Consider the following 21,554-nt stretch of genomic DNA (forward strand, 5'->3'; position numbering starts at 1 on the left):
CCCAAACTCCCTCCCAGAGCCTTAGGCAGGGGTGTGTGTGTGTGTGTGGGGGGGTACTTGGACCCATTCTGGGCACTACCAGAATTATACAAACCTGCTGCCTCTGCCCTGTGTTTTAGTTGTCTCCCCAGCAGCCTACTGTAGGGCTTTTTCTGAGGGAAAGTTTTATTTCAAATTTCTGATAACCATTGGGGCTCAGTGTCTCTAATTCCCAGGGGTGTTCCAGGACTGTGTTTTCCTTTTGGGGAGATTGCCCTCTCAGCTTTGTTTCTCCTTTTGAGGCATTTGAAGCAGCTGCTGTCCCTACAAGCTTCAAGGAAAGAGGTAGGCCAAGAGCCAGATGTTGTCTCTGGCTTCACCCCCTTATCAAGTGTTTCATTGGAGCTGTGCCGACACCAGGCAGGCAGGGTTGGAAAAACTGCCTCAAGGGGTAAGCAGCTTCATGAGATGAGTGACAATGGAAGGGGGGCAGCATGCCAGATGGAGGATTGTGCCTAAGTCCCTAGAGCCCAAATTACCAGCCACACTTTGGACTGCAGAGCTCAGGTGCCTCCTTCCCTATGCATGATCTTGGAACCTCCTTCTGCTCCTTACTGACTATCCAGGTGGAATCTCTGTGCTATCAAAGTAGACTTCCTGATAGTGATCTCCAGTCAGACAAGTTTTGAAATTAGGAGCTTTCTGAAATGAGACAACTAGTGTTGTGCTTTTAATTAAGACAAGCAGATCTCCCAGCTATCACAGCATTCATTCGCAACGTAAATTCAAGAAATATTCTTCCTTCTGATAAGCATCAAAGTCCACACCTTAGGACCACTGACCATCTAAGGGAAGAGAAGTACATTCTCCTGTACTGGGATCTGCTAGGTGTCTGTCAGTAAATAAATTTACCAAGAATCTGTCAGTCATCTAGTCTTCAGCCAAAGCCATATTTTTGGTAGAAGTCTTCTCCATGCCTTAGTACCCAGATGAAAACAGAGGATATATAAAATACCTGATTTAGATGCCTGTATTTAAGGATAAACCTGCTTCCCACCTTGGAGGCACAGGGTGTGAAGATCCCATTTTTATTTTTATTGATCTGTGGACCATAGAATAATGAAGAATAGGAACACTCCAAGTAATAAGGTTCTTGCCTAGGAGATACCGATCATCCCAAATAGAGATGAGAACTGATGTCCAGACACTTGAGTTTGTTACAGTAGTGGGAATTTCACATGGTCTGCATTAGGAAAAATCATACTCTTTCCTCAAAGTATATTGAATACAATCTGTAATTTAGGAAAATAGAATGGAATTATCTTGGCTATGGAATCTGTCTCAACTGGAGGGAGCTTCAGTGGCAGGGTGGTCCTCTGCTGCCGGTGAGTGAGAGGTCTGGTTGTGCCCCAAGTTGCAAGCAGGCTGAAGTACCCATTGTACCGGATCTATGGTGCATATTTAAGTACACGTTTATATTTCATCTGCTGTAGCATGACAGATCCATGTGCTGCATCCCACGCATACAAACTGCTTAACTTGAGCTGTATGTACCAGATAGAACTAGAAGGACCGGACTCTTGTCCTTTCTACAAGTTTTGGGATCATCCAGTTATACTTCAAACTAGATTTAAACGTGATTAGGGGAAAAGTCTTGAAATACATATGTGAATCATACTACATAACTTATATGGCAAACTCGAATGCATTTTTTAATACCAGCAGTGGACAAATTCACTTTTAGTAAGGGAACTGTACTGTTGGGCCTGTTTAAACATTCCATACTTAAATACACCATGTTCCTTTTTATCCGTGGTGCTGCACGCTTGGCTCATTTTAATACACTTTCTTTACATTAGCTCCGTGTGTGCATTGTCTGAAGCTCAGCTTTAGATTTGACTTTCATTCTGAAATCTCTTCATGCCAGTGCATTCCCAATACTGACTTTGCTCCACTTGTTGGAGCGCATTCCATTTCCCTAGATTCTTGATTGTGACACAACTCCTCCTTCCACACATCAGGTCTGACAAGCCTCTTGTTGAAAGATACAACTCCCTTCGTTGCCTGTTCATGTTTTCCATTTTTCGTGTAGCTTCTGAAACTTCTTGCAAGAGTCTTGAGGCATTTTGACTCACCGAGTAATGTGACTGCAGTGGTACTGCTCACATGCTTAGTTAGGCACCTGCTTAAGTATCTTACTGGATTGGAGTCATAATGAGTAGATCCACTATAGTTTCTAAAACAACCCCTCCCCCCCGCCCCCCCAAAACAGAATACATTTAGATTTTTATAGTAAATGCTTGGCAAAAAGTATTGGCATTTGCTATGAGATACTGTTTACAGATAACTCTGCTACCCATTTGAAGCTCCATTTAAGAGGATAAAATTGCTTGTGCAGTAACCCTTGGCTACTAATTTTTTTGTAGCATCTTTTAAAGTGATATTATGAGAGTACTTCATAACAATTTGGGAAACTCCTTAATAGCTCGTCAGATTTTTTCTTGTGAGAAACTGAGTTGCTGTTATTCAAAGTAAACTACTTTCCAGAATAGAAAATGAGACGAAACAGTAGTGGGATTTAGTGAAATAACTTCCTGCATTTAGATTCCTCCCAACCAATACATTCAGTTCCTGCCACATACTGTTAATGTTGAATATATTTCTAATTAGCAGTATTTAAGATCCACTTCAAACTTCATATATACATTTTCATAAACTGATAAGTGTACAAAATGGAAGCTCTAAATTCCAAGTGTATGAAATGTCAAAAGGATGAAGATTAAAGCCAAAACTAGCATGTCTACCTTTGACCATAGTAACCTCACTTATGACAACATCCACCGAGAATTCATAACTTTTTTTATTGATATTGCAATTGAAGTTTGATCTTAACTGGCTGAAGAGTGGTGGTGGTTTTTGTTTGTTTGTTTGTTTTTGTTTTTTAAATAAACTGTTTTTACAAAATCTTATGAAGGGTTAAATTTTCAGAGCTGTCCTCCATACATTCCTTTTTCATCTGGACTCTTTAGTCCTGTTACTAGATCTATATCTGGATATTGTTAGTAAGACTAATCCTAATTAAGCTCTATCTGTGATGGGTTGAAGCTTAAAAGTATTGTTCCAATTTGGTTCTTCCAGCAAGATTCAGAGCAATGAAACAAATTCTGGAAACTGCTGCCCAGAAGTTCAGGAATCTGATTTAGTGACCTACTTTTTGTTGTACACGTAGCATAGTTTAAGATGCTTGGTGATCATGTAGCTGTTGCATTGAGATTGTTCTAAATGATGCTTTTTAACCTTTTCATTTTTCAGTGGTGTAACAGTATATTTAATGATCCTTTAATTACTATCAGACTTTCTGAGGGGAAAATAGTGATTTTTAGTTTGTCTTCACAAGTGATTTTTCATGGTTAGACTTGGCAGAAACACATGTTCTATGGGTAGCAAGCCCAGTCCTTGAGTGCAGTATGAGGATCTTGGTAAAGCAAAACTCCTATCTGTTCAGTGGCTGAAGATCTCTTGTTCTGATACGTGTTAATTATTGCCACATCAGACTGTAAATTTAATTGTTGTCTCTTATAGATTGGAGGTGTCTTACACTGGGCTCCTCTCAAGCTAATTTGAAGTTCTAATTACTGTTGTCTCTTAACCAATTTCTAACAGAATTCTAACGAAATTATAACATCACAAGAGTGAAGAGACTGAAAGCTCAACAGAAGAAAGGAGGCATATTTAAATCTTTGTTACTGTTTTTTCTTAACATCTAAATTTTGCTGCGTAATGAACCCTTGGGTGAAAAGACATCTTGACAATTCAGGTTTCAGACAATTCAGCGTTCCATCCCCTCAAGTAAGGTGTGAGAGCTCCCACTGTGCTTGTGTGATATTTGCCCCCGCCCCAGGAATGTCTCCAATGGAACCCTGGGGAAGGCCAGACTTCATGTTCCTGATATTTCTAAGGTTTTAAAAAAAAGCAATCTTCCAGGCTGCCTTTATACATGAGGGTTAAGGAAGGGGGGTGGTGGTGGGGGGGCGGGAAGGGCAGGTTTAAAAAAAAAAAAAAAGTCCTTTGGCAAGTTGCATTTAAAACTTGAGGTCAATTCCAAACCTGTCCATTAACAGAAATTAGGATTCCTCTCTCCTTCTGAAGTCCTGCCTCCAGAGTCCTAGCAGTATAGCAGTCCTGAGTGCGTCTTGCAGGAAGTTCCTACATCTCTCAAACTACTGTGTGATGGGGAAATAAAGTGACAACCGGTTTCCTGTAATGCAGTTCACAGTTAAGGAATTCAGTTATGTTCAGTTGCGAATCTAAACTCAAATGAATTCTCCATCCAAGGATCATGTAAAGAAATGCAGTTCTGGCTTTCCAATACAGTCTATTTTTTAACCTGGATTAGAAGAGATCATTGTATCTGGGCATGTGTGAGAGAATAGACTCGACCTGAGCTAGCTCGAGAGTTCTTTGTGAAGTGATATCCTGATGACAGGGGAGTCGGTTGCTTGGGGGTTTGATGCACACTATTGTCAGGTTAGGGACGGTGTGGGTGTGCGCGCTCACAGTACAAAACCCTAACTTGCTCCACAGGAGTTGTAAATCTTACCCCCTAAACTGACTGTTGTGTGACCATCTCGTGTGACTCAAGTGGGCTGGTATTAGTGGTGATCTTTTTAAAAATCACAGGGCTACAAAACCTGTTTTGTTTTGAACCTGTTAGTGCTGAAATTCTCCAAGTTAGAGCCATAGTTCTGGAAGCTTAAAATCTTTTAAGTGCCTTTAACTCCGTATTGGCACTCTGACCAAAACGTCAGTTTGAACTTTTTAATAGGAACAGAAATGAAGTAGCACATCTAATTTAAGGTGCTACATTGCTGAGGAGATGGAATCTTCGCTATGCCAATACAGTTTGAGTATGTGGTTGCGGGGCAAGGAAAACAGTATAGGTTTCTAAACTATTAATTTATGGTGGATTAACACTACACAATCCAAGTGAACTTTTTGTTCTTGTGTCTTTTATGTGTTCGTAAAGCACCTAGCAAAACGGGGTCTTGGTCATGTCAGAGGGTTGCAGGTGCTACTACCCCTGGCTTGCAAGAAGGCAGCATTTTAATAATATAAGTAATAGATGGGTGGTAAATTTCATTTTTAAAAGCATAGGTGAGTTGACAGTATTCCAGACAATATGCCCTTCTGGATGGATGGTGTCTCTATGCAGTCAGACTTTGGAATGTCTTGAGATAGACATCTTTCATCTCTATTTAGCCTATGCCCTTTTCAGAACTATAGATGCTAACTTAATTAACTGGTGACTAGTGAACTTGAATTTTCTTCACCCACCATTTGACGTTCCTGTAGTACGTTCCTTACAGATATTACCAGTGGGATTTGTATGCTGTGCTACTAGAACTCTTAATGAACTTTGGGACTCTGAGATGTGGATCTCTCATGATTCCTTGGCAACTAGCCTTTGGATGTTTTTGCTGCATGTAGTTTCACTCTGCAGAAAGACTGGGGTGAGGTGTTTGAAACAAAACAATAAATAGTAGATAATCAAAACTACTCTCTTCAGGACTTCAGTGGGGCACAGGGGTCTGCTTGTGCTGAGTATATCATAGGATTGGCGCATAAGTCATGAGATTTACACAAATAGAATTACTTGCCTTATGTTTTTTTGGGCCTTTAGGGTACACTTGGGTCATGTTTTCCACTCTCTCCCTGTAAGAGTAAGGGCTAGTTCGTTCCTTAGCTATGGCTGGGAAGCACCTAATGGAAAAGGCCATGAGGCAGCAATCGGACCCAGACTTGGGCACTCCCCTGTACATTTGCCTGACTCAGCAAAGACAATGCCTCCTGCCACAAGGTCCAAATCAGGAGCGGAGTCTACTCTTGGCCCGGGTCTTGTTGGGAGAGCAGGGAGCATTCCCATACGCATGAGGCTAAGTCTTCCTCCAAATCCACTTCAAGCAGGTCTGATCCAGCCCTGCCTAAACAAGCCCTAGCTCAGCTCAAGAGAATTTAGGATGTCCTAAGTCTGAGGCACGATACGAAAGCCCACAGTCTAGTGTTCCATTGACACCGGATCACAATCTTTTGATGCCTGTGCCTGTGGTACTTCCCAGGCACAAACCTGGGATCCGCTGGCACCAACGAAGATTGATTGATTGAGAACACTGACCATCCGCAGTTCTATCTTTGCCACAGCTGCTAAAAACACAGATTGTCTCTATTGCAGCTCCTGCGGTTCAGGCAGACAGGACTCTTCTCATGCTGGGAAGAACAGAGACCTACACTCCTGAGGTCCTCTTCGCTCTTCCAGACCTGGAGTCTCCCACTCCTTTGGGTCCCTCTCTTTTGAGAGAGGTGGTTATTCCACCAGGGAGCCGTCCTTTGGAAGGAGTTTGTCTCCCATTCCATCTTCGGGTTGTGATTTTCTTCCAGTGGCACCCTCGGTAGCAGCATTGTAACTGGAGGTTCTTCGAGATTTGTTGTCTAATCCATCTATTCCACTGTCCGCCCTCCTTCCCCTCTGTGTCAGATCTTCTCTGATTCATGGTGGAGAAAGAACTGGAGAGGCAGTCAGTCTGATCTGCCATTTATCTCCTTGGTCAGAGGCCTGAGGTGAGCCAGGGCACAAGTGTGGACCAACGGATACCGCTTTCAAAATTCTCCAGCTCTGGGCACGTTGAGCACATGTGTACCCACAGTGGCATACAGATAGTGACCACACATCTCAAAGAACCTCCAGTTACTATAAGATAAGTACATTTCCCTTTCTGATGACCGTTCACACCCCAGAGCTCTTTTGTACTGAGACTGCTACTTTGAATGACATTTGAAAGGTTTTCTGTGCAACCATAATGCCTAGAAACATCAAAAAAATGAATGCTTATGTTCTGCAGAAACTGAATCTGGCCTGCAGACTAGCAGTTTGAAACCTCTAGTCTAGAGCTTTTGTATTTGAAAACTTACTACTGTACATCACTGATAACTGAGGTGTGGCACAGGAGCAGTGAGAGTAGCAGTTAACAAATTGGAAACGGAGAGACAGGCTGTGTCTCCTGGGGAACAAGGAAGTGATGGGGTGTAAAGTTCACTGTTTAAATAAGTGAAATTTGGAGACTATCAGAGTGGCAGGATTATCACTGATTTTGGAGGTTGTGAAATAGAGCATGGATCAAATTTGAAGTTGGAGCTGTGGGTTATTCATAATTCTGAATAGCTTGATCGAGTCTTCAACTCTTTCTTAAAATTCTGTACACCTTCTCAGAGTACAACCCTGCTTCATTTTAGTCTAATGTTGGCTAATAACTTGTGTTAACTGTGGGGAACTGGGAGAGAGGTGACACCCGTGAGCCTCGGTGGCACGGATCATATTTCCTGAGTGGAATGGATGAATTAAGAAAAATGTATCTTATTTCTCATTCTAGGTAAATGCTTAGTAGGGCTTCTTGGACATCTTTCAAAAATAAAATTACACTTGAGACAATCTGCTCCCTAGCTCAGATCCTAGATGGTGTGAGAAATCTGTGCTTATGTCTAAGTCTTTAGTAGATGATTTAGTCCCTAAACTTATAAGACCTCCAATTAGGGACAAAGTGGGTGAGGTAATATCTTTTATTGGCCCCAACCACCTGGTCTCTCTAGTATCCTGGGACCGACATGGCTCCAACTACACTGCGTACAAACTCTCCATTGTCTGACTTCTTGGCCCTCACTCTTAAGAAAAACTGTACTACTATAGAAAGGACCATAACCATGATTTAGTACAGCTTTGGTTTAATGGTGATCTTATTAGAGAGAGCACAAAATAGCTACCTCACTGTTGTTGTAATGCAGAATGTGGCTTGGAGACACCTGTCTTATGGATCAAGGTCTACTGCTGTGGGAAGTAGCTAATAGTCTTTGTGGAAAGAGTGAAACCTTGATAAACTTTCAATCCATTTATCATTGCCTGTAGTTCCTATTTTGAGGCATCTGAAACAATAATGAAACAGAGCAAATAACACTATGTAGTGTGTTATGTCTACTGTTTGGCATTGCCATAGACTTGGTAATGAAGAAGGATGTTAGCAATGTGAGTAGATTGCAAATGCCTAGAAAGTCTAGACTTTGCCAATGAGGTTGAACTACAGAGCGTCACTGCCCTAAAGCTTCCAAGACAGATAACATGGCAAAAACAGTAGGCCAAGCATGGCTCAAAATTAGGTGCACCAAAACAAACATCCTCAAAACGTAGATGTCAAGCATCATCATCATCATCACAGTAGAAGAGCAAAAACAAAAGTAAAGTAGAACAGTTCCTGGGCAGCATCATACTAACCAATGGAGACCTTAAGAAGGAAGCAACATTTAGACAGGAAAGGCGTCCACAGCAGTTACTTAACTCAACATGTGGAAATCAGAGATACTAGAAAAAAACTGAGAAATCAAAGATGTCAGAACAAAACTGAGCATTTTCAATTCAAACATAATCTCAGTGCTAACATACAACTGCGAGAGCTGGAGATCTACCAAAGCGTTGGACCAAAACTAGACTCCTTCAAAAATAAGTGCCTATGAAAGATCCTGGCCATTGGATGGAAAGACTTCATCACCAACGAAGCGATCAAAGAAATCGCCAACCTCTGGGTATAGGAAGGGAAGAACAGTAGATAAACTTTCGAGGGTAGGGGAAAGTTAAAGCTTGTCACCTAATTCATGAGACTCCTTCCCCTGGGATCTTTCATAAATCATCTTTTACTTCTGCAGTGGTGTGAAAGCGAATGTTGCTTGTTGGATAGGTACATTTGTAATCACCGAACTTACTTTATAAATTTGTCATGATTTGCATACAATACGTCTGGACTTCATGTGATTGCTTTTTAAGTAATTTTCCAGATTTAAGTGCAGATGATTTTAAATCTATAATTAAATACAAAAATGCAATGTTCTTATGCAATGCAGTGAGTGTTCTTTAAAATGCCTTCAAATTCAATGTCCCCTTAATTACAGTCATATGGATTTATGGACATACACTGTACAGTACATGTTGACACCAGGAACAAGAGCTGGCCAGTCTGTCTATGAACAGTGTGCTGTGGTATGCAGTGTCGTGGTACTTAAAGAATTTAGTGAACCCTGTATGAAGTGCATGAAAGACATTTATCATTTCACTATGAACGTATATTCTGTCTGCAGAGTATTCAGTACAATGCAGAAAGTGAGTGCTTTCCAGACTTCAAGGCCACTGTTTTTTCTTTAGTGATAGTGGGTACCTGACTTGGTTATATTGTTGGAAGTTGTTAATGACTTAAATCATAATGGATGTGCAGTGAAACACCCAGTGGGTTTCATCTTGCTCTAAGCTTGTTTGTCTATCTATAGACTTTTTTTCTAGATCAGAGGTTTTCTTTGCTAAGTCACAATAATTTGATGTCAGTTGGAAAGATACCTTATGGAATTCAATAGGGAAACTTTGCTTACTAGACTCGGAAGCCATTGACTCTTTCACAGCGAGGCACACCCTCTTACGTATGCATATTTCTGGGGCAATTAATCATTGAAGTCTGTGAAATGTTGGGATGTCCCAGATACATGGAAGTAGCACAGAAAGCGTTCCCCTATTGCGTGCACCCAGTCACATCAGACAAGTTAAAGCAATTCAGAGAGCAATCCTAATGGAATTCATTCCTTTGAAATGGCCATAGTCAAGGTATATGTAACTACACCTCTACCTCGATATAATGCTGTCCTCAGGAGCCAAAAAATCTTACCACATTATAGGTGAAACTGCATTATATCGAACTTGCTTTGATCTGCCTTGCCCCGCCCCCCGGAGCACTGCTTTACCGCGTTATATCCGAATTTGTGTTCTATCGGAATAGAGGTGTACTTGCTCTTCATCACTTGGGAAGGCTGATACTGAAATCAGTCTCCCCACCGAAATGTGTTCATTAATCAGACATGCTTGCTACCCTATCAGTAGAGCATGATTGCTGGGCTATTGGCAAGTATATATTGCATTAAAATGCACTGAAATGTTTTGGGGTTTAGGAAGTGAAAAGAACCTACACAGATTACACAAGCTTTCCAAACCAATTCGTAGTTATATACATTAATATTTTTTTTCAATCTTAGTATCTTTTAAGTAATGACTTCAAACTGATTTTTCTTTAGCCTCCAGTGCCATCAAAGGTTAAAGTATCAGGGAATGCAAACCATATATTTGTTTTTTTTGGATTACAGTGCATCCATAATCTAAATAAAACTTAATTATTGAATTTAATTGATGTCTATTATAAGGAACTTTTTATAGGGTCGTGATTGAACAAACAATAGTGCAACTTCCTGAAATTGAAAGCACATTAGTGTCACAGGAAAAATTGTTTGTTTGTAAGCATCACAACCTCATTGATAAGATATTATTAACAGGAACCTGACAGCTAAGTACCTTGAAGAGTTAGGTGGAATGATAATTTACCTAAAATTCTAGATTTGAGTGCTGTAACAGATTTTTCCCTTAATCCTCTACTAAGAATGTAGGCTTACAAACTACTTAAGCATTGCAAATATACAACCAATGTGTCTGTACGTGCCTCAAATATAATGTTTCACGGTGTAAATTAATGATTACAGGGATCAGGAAGGAATTCAATATGTGGCATTTCAAAGGTGCCAGGAGCATTATAGGTTTTTGCCTTCCTCTGAAGCATGTATGAAAGACTGTTTGTAAGTGCAAAGTATTACTGTTGGGTATTGAACACTGCTGATGGCATAATAGACTGTCTAATTCAGTATGGCATTTCTTATTATTCTAGGGACAAATCCCTATTAAATTTTCAACTTAAAAGATCAGTAGCAATACTTGGTGGTTAGTTCACTGTACCTTTTCCTTCAAAAGATGTATACTGTAGCATCCTTGTTAATGCAAACTGAATTATTTGAATATTTTTGGTAGTGCATGTTATAACTGAAACTGTTTTTTCCTTGTTTTGTAGGACTCTGTTGCATTGAGACCAACAATCCAATTTCAAGGAAACCAAGGGGTAAGTTTGTGTATGGGTCTGGCTGGAAGGTTGTCCCATGGGTGTGAATTCCAACTGCTTTGACGTTAACCTATGTGAGATCTGTCCTGGGTTCAAAAATGAATTAGGTAAATTCATGGAGAATAGGTCCACCAATGACTATTGCATCCCGGACCATCCTGGCTAACTGCCATGTTCCTGGTGTCCTTCAGCCTCCAACTGCCTGAAGCTGGGACTGGACAACGGGATACATCACTTAAAATTTCCCTGTTCTGGTTGCTGCCAGAAGACTGGATACTGGGCAAGATGGACCACTGGTCTGACCCAGTCTGGCTGTTTTTATGCATGTATCAAAGTCTACCTTACGGGGTGATGGGGGTTTTTTTGTTTGTTTTTTTTAAAGCATTGAGTTGTGTGCACACAGCGTTGTCCAAGTGAGAGCATTGGGTGTTTCTACACAGACTGCCTTTCCTTACAGTTTCTCACCATTGTTTATCACTGTTGATAGCCATGGTGGGGCACATTAAAAAAAGCCTTGCTGCCAAGAAGAATGAGGAAATCAAAATACAAGTGATACTACTATGTGTGATAAGTGTAGCAATTCATGGAAGCCTTGCCTATGCCCTGGGGAAACACCTCACCCAACCTGGCAGTTCTGATGCTACATTTTGAGGTGTGAATCAGAATAATGCTGGTAGACTGAATTATTAGTGCGCTGTGATATTTGGCTTGACATAAAGTCAGTCCCAAGCAACTGTGCAGCTCCCTATGTTGAGCACAGCCCAAAGTTCTGTTCAGGAGCCTTGGTTCCTTTATCATTTCTCTTCCTTTTGCTAAATTCATCAGATGTTTATGGAAGCATGAAACTGTCTTATTTAGTTACTGACAATGGAGGGGCTAAATTTCCATGATCTCAACTAAAAGTAACTCCGCACTTTGATACATTTTAAAGCTGTCACTTGTAGATCTTTAAATACAAAAGGTGTTATTTTTAACATTGGGACTCTGAACTAGAAAAAAGAAAAATAATTCTTCCTCAATTCTGCTGCTCAGTTCTTGACACACTCTTTGTATTGAAGCATTACATGAGTCTTAGAATTGACTCATTTTAATTATCATGTGTTGACATGCTTAGGCATAGGAAAGCGAGCTAAGAATTGACTAGCTGCCTTAATACTATATACCCTTCTTGATTTCGTTTAAATGATTTCCTTTAAAGGACAATTCTACTCTGAATGGCACTGTACGTTCCCTTACTGGGTATGTTTCTGCTGCAGTTAGACGCCAGCTCACTTGGGCTAAGGGGCTATTTAATTGTTGTGTAGACATTTGGGCTTGGGCTGAAACCCAGGCTCTAGGATCCTCCCGCCTCGCAGGATCCTAGAGCCTGGGCTCCAGCCCAAGCTCAAATGTCTACACCGCACTTAAACAGCCCTTAGCCCGAGTCCTGGGAGCCCAAGTCAGCTGTTTGTAATTGCCAGGTAGATATTCCCACTAGGTTTTAACTCCAGATCAAGTTTGGTCCATTTCCAGGATGACTTTTATTCCTAATCACTAGTAGCGCAGACTTACCCTGGAGTCTGAAACAAGTTGTGTTCTTTCTACAAACCAGGCTCAGCTTTGTGTGATCCCATTGTCTTGTTTGTGTGTTTGCACAGTTGTAACTGAACACTGAATATGGTCCCTGTTTTAAAACTTGGTTTTGAAAATTTTGACCGAAGTACCTGAACTTGAGCTCCTAAATTCATATTTAGTAACCTACATAAAAATGGCCTTAGAGTGCTGAATATGTGCAGCTTTCAATGTAATTGATGAGTTGAAGTAAATTGTCATTCTGAGTTTACATCAGTGTGAGAGAATTTGGCCCTAAATAAAGATAATGAACACATGGAGCCCAAGTTGTGGGCAAAAGCTGTTTTGAACAATTTCTTCTCTAAATAGAATTAGTTACAGAAACAACAATGGCTACAGAATCAACAGTGCCTATTTAATCAGTGATTACCAAGATGGTTCTAAATACTCTGGTTTGAACACTTATTTTTGTAACCAAGTTTCTATCAAAGAAGGTAGTTTAGGTTGAAATGCAGTCCCAGCATTTAATTGAACGAAAGTTTATATATAGCCGGCAAAACGTGCAGTTTTTTCCCCCAGGTGCACACATAACAGCTCAGTAGCATTGTGCTGAAAGTATTTGGAAAAGAAAACAAATATGAGTATAATATGTAGCCCAAAGGAGAGTGTTGTGGTTGGCACAGAATGGGACTGTAAATTTGAAGTCAGATTTTTAAATGGCTTATGTAAAGGCAATTTCTTATCCCTTTGTTTAAAGGGCCCACTTTATGCCCTCAGATATAATTTGCCTGTTAAAGCTGCTTTCCCTTGTTAAGATGAGAACTTTGTCAAATGTATGTTTGGCTCCTTCCCAACCCTGTTTAACCTTAACTTTCATGAGCCCCAAAAGTATACAAATCTCTTCCTGGATTTTGTAATAGGGTTTGTACCTACGTTCAAGGCATTTTCATTTTAAATTTCACACTGAATCATTGGCTGCAGCGTTGGCCAGCGGGTTCTGGAAGCCTTCCCTGCTGCTGCCAGCTCATCCCAATGGGATGCTGATCTCTAACCCGAGGGAGTCTTTGGGATGTTGGATTGCGATGGAATTCTCTGACTGTCATCTTGTATCAGAGGGATAGCCGTGTTAGTCTGAATCTGTAAAAAGCAACAGAGGGTCCTGTGGCACCTTTGAGACTAACAGAAGTACTGGGAGCATAAGCTTTCGTGGGTAAGAACCTCACTTCTTCAGAACCTTGCATCTGAAGAAGTGAGGTTCTTACCCACGAAAGCTTATGCTCCCAGTACTTCTGTTAGTCTCAAAGGTGCCACAGGACCCTCTGTTGCTTTTGTCATCTTGTAGTAGTCTTAAACCTCATGTTGTTGTGATGACATGATTTACCTCTCCAATGTGGCTGAATATACAGCGAGACCAGTCTCTCCTGACCACTCAATGAACTGATAGGGATTGGTTGTGTAGTGGAAATGACAGGTCTTTTCATAAAAATTCAAATAAATTCAGTGTTGATAAATGTGAAATACATGTTGGAGAGAATATTTAGAACTCACACACCTTCTAGATGTATTTAACTGGATGCACACAGGAAAAGTGGGGCATTATCGTGGTCCGCTCAATAAAGACCTTTGTTCAACATGCAGCAGAAGTCAAAGCAAACAAAATGTTAACATGCATAGGGAATAGGTGTGAGAACAACACACACAATGCTATAATGCCTCCTAAAAATAGTTTGGCCTCACATGGAATGTTCAGTCCTGGTCACTCGATCTGAAAAAAAGATGTAGCTGATTTAGAGGGGGGTAGGGAAATGGGCAACAGGAATGAATTGGTGGCATGGAAAATTGCTGTCCTATGCAAATTGAAAAAACTGGGGACTACTTCCTCGAGAAGAGATAAGAGAACACATTTTAAAAATACACAAAATAAATGGTATAGAGACCGGAAATCAGGAGCGCTGTTCTCTGGTTTAAGTTGATGTGGACCCTATTGTAAGTGTGCATGTGCCACATGCATGTGCGATTGGATTTTTTAAGTAACTGTCCGTCCAGGCCATGCATGCACCCTATGTCCCCTTGTACTCCTGTATCAGGGCATAAAAGGTGGGGAGGCCAAGACCTTCCCTCCATTCCCTTTTACTACTTGTGGCAGCAAGATGGAACCTAGTGAGTGTCCAACTTGCTGGTTCTTAGCTTTGGCTACATTTATTTAAACACTTCATAACAATGTCCAGAACTCTTCTGAGTCTGACATGCCACTGCTGTAACAGTATCAGTCCATCTGGAGTGAATGTTCAGCCAGACACGGATGCAGGCCTTCTCAACATGGCGGATTTGAAACCTGTGGGCTTCAAGCACTACCTATCTTGTGACGGGCTCATTCCACTGAAAGAGGAACACAGCAGGTGCCTCTTCTGCTTAGGAGAGTCCCATGTACTGAGCAGTTGTGCTTGCCAGTCACCTGCAGTGGAATCCACATGGACATGTACTTGAAGAAAGAATGGGCACTTACCCTACAATGACCGTGGTTCTTCGAGATGTTGTTGTCAGTGTGGATCCCACAACTCGCCCTCTATCCCCGCTTTTCAAAGTCCTCAACAACATTGGCTTTGAATTATAGGGGAAGTGAGGGAAGGTTGTGGCTCCCCCCATTATGCCTTTGTATAAGCACCTGCAGTGGAATCCATACTGACTACCACCTCTTGAAGAACCAGAGATACTGTAAGGTACCTCTCTCTAATACAAGACCAAGGGGACCTTCAATGAAATTAAGTGTCAAATTCAAAACCAATAAATACTTCCACACAACATAACTAACCTGTGAGGCTCATTTCCACAGGATATCACCGTCCAAGAGCTTATCAGGATTCAAAAAAGGATTATTGGTAAGAAGAATAAATATCTAGAGTTCTTATGGCTGCTAATAATAATTAAAAAAAGGAAGGGATATAAACCCTCATGTTTCAGAACATCAGTCAAGCTTTAATTATTGGGGGTCAGCAGGAAACTTTCCCTGGGGCGAGCTATCCCGTAGCTGTCTGAAAAGTTTCTTACAGCTTCTTCTGAAGTATGTGGGACTCCCCTTTGTTGACGGAATACTCTACCATGTGGCCACTGGCAAATCTGTTCCCGAATGGCAATTACTACATTCCTAGTAGAGGTGGAACAGATTTATACTCAAATTTGGGGATATCTGGGGCAGTTTCCAAGAGAGATCTTCACTTATAAGCAGGGATCTTGTCTCTGTTTCACGGTCTTGGAAAATGAAGTAGAGCAAAATTACAGAGTCTATTTCTTGGAAGCAAAGTTTTACCTTCTGACTCACCATCACACAGGATTGCAGCTGAAATGAGAGTTTAATTCAAATGCTGTGCTCAGCTCCCTGTCTCTCTTGTGATTCTGTAGCCATGGAATTTGCTGCAGAATCCACCCCTCACCAAAGAAGTGTGCAGCAGAATCTATGCTGTCATTTTGTAAATATTACACTTCTAGCCCTTATGTGGTTGCGAAGAAAATCTTCCAAATGTAGCATTAAATAGGTGTTAACAAACTCTAGTAATCCCTTCCCTGCGCAGGTGCTCACCTTTCAGTGCCTTGTAGTTTCGCAATCCCATTAGCTCTCCAGCCCACCAACAAAACAGGGAAAGCAAGGTACAATAGCTTTGGTAAGGTTTCAAACAAAAATAACCTCAAGCCCCTTCTTGGTTTTGGGTGCTGGAGGCATGTAGAGAAGGCGCCACTTTCAGGCTTTCTTTATAGATCATGGAACTTTTTTGAAAAATTCCACGTGAGGCAGACACTCAGCATGGAAAATTCATGCCCCAAAAGCTAAAGATCGGCAATTGTAAGCAATTGAAAACAAGGCCTTATAATGGGATGTGTTGGGCAGCCTTAATTCAGCAGTGCCGCCAGCCCTGCCTTCAATGAAGAACCCAGCAAGGTGCACAAACTTCCCCCTTGGCAGGTCATCTTTTAAGGATCTAAATATGATTTTCACTGTAGAGCTTTATAATGAGAGTTAGAAGAAGTTTCCCTTTCTAGCTGTTTACATTATCTTCCTCCTCCAAGGATGTAATTTAACAGTGGGAAAATTCATCTGAACAACTTCAAAATACAGTCCCGTCCTCCCTCTCGCGTCCCTTTATTTAGTGAAGTTGATATTGCAGAGTTACCAATATCACTGGGGGCCAGCATTCTTAAAGCTAGTGCGTTTTTGGCCTAATTTAAATAAAACATACTTTAAAAAAATATTGATAATTAGAACAGATTAAGGAGAAAAAAATTAGTATACTTTATTGAATTTTTTGGCCACTAATTTAAAGCTTCACAGAATAATTTTTAATGGCAACAGCTGTCATTCACCTGTAATTGTAGTCTATGTTGAATGAAAAGGGAATTAAGCAGTGTGATTACCTCTAACATGGCCATTTAATGAGTGAAACAGAGACCTGCACAGTTTGAGCTGCACTGAGGCATTGTGGGTGGAAAGAGGCTGTTCGTAGCCCAGAGTTGACCTCTGATTGCCTTGTTGTCAACTGTGTAATTAATTGCACTGCCAAGTAAAGGCCAAAGGTAGAGCTTTGAAGGGAGATGAGAACTAGCTCAATGGGGGCAGATAGAAGGAGCTTTGTCTTTTTTTGTTGTCTTTGCTGGGTAGGACAAGAAGCTGGCAGTTATGTAACCATCTGCTTTTAAATGTAGTATTCATATACGTTGGGATAGAGCCTCACTTTAAGGAATTAGTAGTTTAGCTTTAAACAATTTCTGGTAAATTCTCTAATTCAAGCGGAACAAAGAAGAGCTAAGATCAGTAATTAACAAGTCCTCACATCCAAATGATCACATGAATACTTTTTTTGGTCTATTATTTTTGGAACAAACTTATTTCTTCCCCGCATTCTTCCTTTATCCTCTTGCGCCCCCCCCTAGCCCCCCTGTTTGCTGTCGTTGTATGTTACCTCAGAATGTATGTTGCTATGGAGATGGTTTTTATATCATAACTTTTAAGGGTCACAAGTTCTGTATCTGGGACATATTTCAAAGAGAGAATATCATTTAAAGATGCAGTTTCCAGCAGCACATGTTTTTAAAAGCTGAGGCATTTTTTCCCTGTATGCCTCCATCCTGCAGAGAAGAAAATGCTGCAAATTATTTAGAAATCTTTTGGTGGGGATGGGAGGGAGCAGGGGGAATGAGAGGGTGAGAAACATTTTAAGACAAATGCATCTTCCTTTACATTGGCATTAATTCTCTAGACATGCTCTCCATGCCATTTTAGTCTTCATTACCCATTTTAAAATAAGCCATATGTCCACGTTCTTTCATTAGCATGTAATGTTTGCAAGAAGTACCTCAGACCACTGTCTCCCAGCTGTCCATTCATCCCCTGGAAACACCTTTCGTCTTGATCATTATTCCATAATTAAAATATTAAGGTTGGGAGGCACAAAAAGTTCAGCTTAAGAGCGAGGCCTGGCAGTGTACTTCATTGTCTAGGGAGTGCAAAGCTGAAAGGGAGGCTGTCGGCTGTTGGCTCAAAATGTGACTGACAGCTTTCAATTATTAGTTTGTGATCAGGAGGAAAGATCTTCCAAATGTGACCACTGTCTCAGGTAGATTACCTTTGGGTCCTGAAAGCTTTGACAGGTAGTCTTAATCACACGTTGGAAATTATCCTTGCTCTTGTGAAATGTGTATCTTCAGATTAGCCATGGTTTTGTTAACTACATTCTCAGTGTTACCATGTAATGTTTTTATAACTTTCGGCCTTCTCAGAATGTCTGTAATAATAAAAATAGGTCTTCATTGCTGAAGTGTTACTCTGCCTTAAAGCAGGTACACAAAGGTTCTGGATCCATCGCTGAAATAAGCTGCCTTGTTATGGTCCTCATTAAGCCCCCTCAAGAGGCTGATGTTGAAGGAACTTAGTTTGTTACATTTGTGTAAATATTTTTCATCATCAACATGCTTTACTTTATTGTTAATATTTCATAAAATATTCGCTTTTCACTCTTTCCGTGAGACAGTTCTAAATTAGAAGTCAAAAGCTTCAACATCATAGCGTTCTCAAGGGTGGCAGTTCTTGCAGTGCAAATTATTGTGAAATGTACAAGAGTTGCTAAAGATAGTTTCTATTTCAGTAAAAGGATGTACTGGGGGGGGCGGTTAGTGTTGGGTCAGATTTGCAGGTGATGAATGGAAAGAGAGCAAGGAGAGAAACAGTTAAACTAGTTAAAATTAATTTTAAAATCTGAAGTTTCCTTATGATACCTTTGTGCAGCTTTATCTTAATATTTTCACAAGGTATTTTTAAAAACCCAAAATGTGAGACTAACAACTTAATTGGAAACATGCCATTTTTTTCCACTTCTTGGCATGGACTTGCATTGGCAGTAATGTTCTAAGTGAAACTTGCATTCATCTATGTAGCGTTTTGTTTCCAATGATTTCTTGTAATAGAGAACAAAAGTCACATCTGTAAATGGGCTATTTTTAAATACCAGTGGTTACATGGTAGAGTGATTACTGAACACCAGCATTGGGGCTCTTTTGAAGACTACTTATGTGGATTAGGTGGCTGGAGAACCTGCTGCTTCAGCTAAAAATAATTCCTAGATAACTGTCAATTTGCATTAAATCTACTTTTCAGTACTGAAACAAGCAAATTTTAACGTAAATGTTAATTGCGGATCTTGGTCACCTCAGTCTCAATTGTGTCCCTGGAGGACGCTGGCTTTGTAACTATTAGAGAAATTCTACAGAAGTGCTAGGTTTGAGACTTTAGTAGCAATCATTGTCTAGTTATGGCCAAGTGTCAAATTTGTAGTAGCTCATTAATTTCTGATCTGGTTTCTTCTTAGTTAGTATTGGACAAAACACTTGAAAATGTACTGTAAGGAACAGTTCTACATTGATAGAGAGAGAGAGAAAAGGCCCACTAGATCATCTTGTCTATGTTCGATGCATGCTGGTGTACTTAGTAGCATAAAAGGGAACATTAACATTAAAAAAAATTAATAGAGGACACTTAACATTTTAAATCTTCAAACCTCCCCTCATCTCACTTGTCAGAGGCCAGAATTATACCCATTTTACAGATGAGGAAACAGACGAGTTGAAATCCCTGGTCACCCATGATGTGTTTGATAGCTGAGAAGTTCCCAGCACTCAGTCCATTGCACTTACTTTAGGGGAAGAGTTGGTTTTATATCTTGGTAGAGCACTGGTAGCTGGAATTCTACCCAATCAAGTCCAGTGAATTTACATTAAAGTAGTGAATTCCTGGATTGGATAACTTGGTCATGTTTCACATTTGCAAACTGTGTGAAGTGACCTTTGATGTTTACCTGCTCTTCTGGAAATGAGGAAAACCACTTCTAGGAACTAGGGGCAGGCGAGCTTTGTCAATGTAGAAATTATACTTGTGTAGGGGAGGAGCTCTAGGGGCTCTCATTTGGCCAAGCCCTGCTCCCTGAAGCGTTTCTTGCCAGAACAGTAGTCAGACATAATAAGCGTTGTGTTCCTAGGCTGTTAGAGCACTCTGCTGTTACAGTACGTGGAGGCCAAAACTAAGTGCCTCTGAGCACCCAGAAAGCCATATAGATCCTACTAAGTGGAGTTTATATTATTCAGCAGATGGCTACCAGTTGGACCCATGGCTTTGCTGGACATGGATGTGAAATATATGCATGTCTGGTGATACAAGATACAACCAGTAATTCACTTAGGGCTTGTCTGCAAGGTGAATTAGTGCACAGGAAGCCAGGGTGTACCGGTGCATTGCACCAGCTGGCCATGGACTAATTCACCATATGAACACTGCTCCAGCAAGTCCCCCAGTGTTCACGTGGCAAGTTAGTGGTGTGGCAAGTTGGTGTACTGTCAGTTCACACTCTGGCTAGCCGTTGTACTAACTCTGTGTAGACAAGCCTTTATAGACAGTCAAACTTTAAATAGTGTATGGTACCACTGAAATAGATTACAACGGACATTCATTCTGCACCCTCTGCTGGCAACCATCTTAATTATCAACCATTTATATTGTGGAAGGCCCTAATCCATGCCGAGCACAGAACATGCATGGAAAAGAGACAAGCAGCTCTTTCAGTTGAAAAACTCGTGCGGTAGGACTCAGGGAATTCGTTATCCATGAGAAAATGGTACAAGTTAGGCTGATGCCAGTGTCATCTGTAGGGTTCTCTGCAGAGCACACTTAATGTTTGATTCATATAATAGCAGGGTCACGCTCCAATGTGAGCCTGAAATCCTGATTAGGAAATTATAATCTATCAAGAGATAATAATCATGATTTCTAGTGGCTTGTGTTGCACTGTTTAGTGCCAGATCACTAATTTTAAAGAATCCAGCCTACACTGGTTTGAATTCAACACTGACAAGAGCAACCATGATTTGAGGATGAGTGAATGAGGGTGGACCAACTTCCTAGAGCGGTGTTTGTCAGTGTCTTCTGGGGAGACTTCCTCCTGCCTCTTGTAATTGTCAGATAGCTGTCACTCCCCACCCATGCCTTCATACAGATTCAGCTTTTTTATTATTATTATATTTTTTTGGCCCATTTCCTCTTTGCTCATTTTCTGCCTCTGTCCTGTTTTTCTTTCTTCAAGCCTGTGTGTGTGTGGCAACTTTTATTCTACTCTGTGGCTCCCACCTCCCTGTCTTCCACTTTGAGCACTACATGCTACTTGGCGTGAGGAGGGCACCCCTTGGGAGATCTTTGAGACCAGGTGCTGTGTTCTTGTAGCTGTACCGTGTGTTGCAAAAACTGGCTACGCTGGCTCTTGCAACTTTACTGTGAGTATCACAGTACCTGGTATCTTATTAAATCACTAGCTCCTGGAATCAAGTGATTGTGAGAATCTCAGCTTTCATTTAGTTTAAAAAAAAAATGGTTCTAGTCCTTATGGTTCCATAGCAACTTTGAAAATGTAACCCTAATGCTCTCTAAGCTCCAAAACTAGAAAGCAAATAAAAAGAATCCCAAATTTTTGG

At 40.8% G+C, this 21,554-nt stretch overlaps 1 protein-coding gene across 1 annotated transcript in view; it reads left to right on the forward strand.

The window, feature by feature from the left end:
- Window positions 1-21,554, forward strand: part of ELL (elongation factor for RNA polymerase II) — an 82,743-nt gene that overhangs the window by 25,790 nt on the left and 35,399 nt on the right. The window contains exon 2 of the mRNA XM_005278996.5: window positions 10,953-11,000. Within this exon, the coding sequence (XP_005279053.1) occupies window positions 10,953-11,000 (48 nt within the window). The remainder of the gene's footprint in view (window positions 1-10,952; window positions 11,001-21,554) is intronic.

Source organism: Chrysemys picta, chromosome 25 (assembly GCF_011386835.1).
Source record: "Chrysemys picta bellii isolate R12L10 chromosome 25, ASM1138683v2, whole genome shotgun sequence".
NCBI classification, from domain to species: domain Eukaryota; kingdom Metazoa; phylum Chordata; order Testudines; family Emydidae; genus Chrysemys; species Chrysemys picta.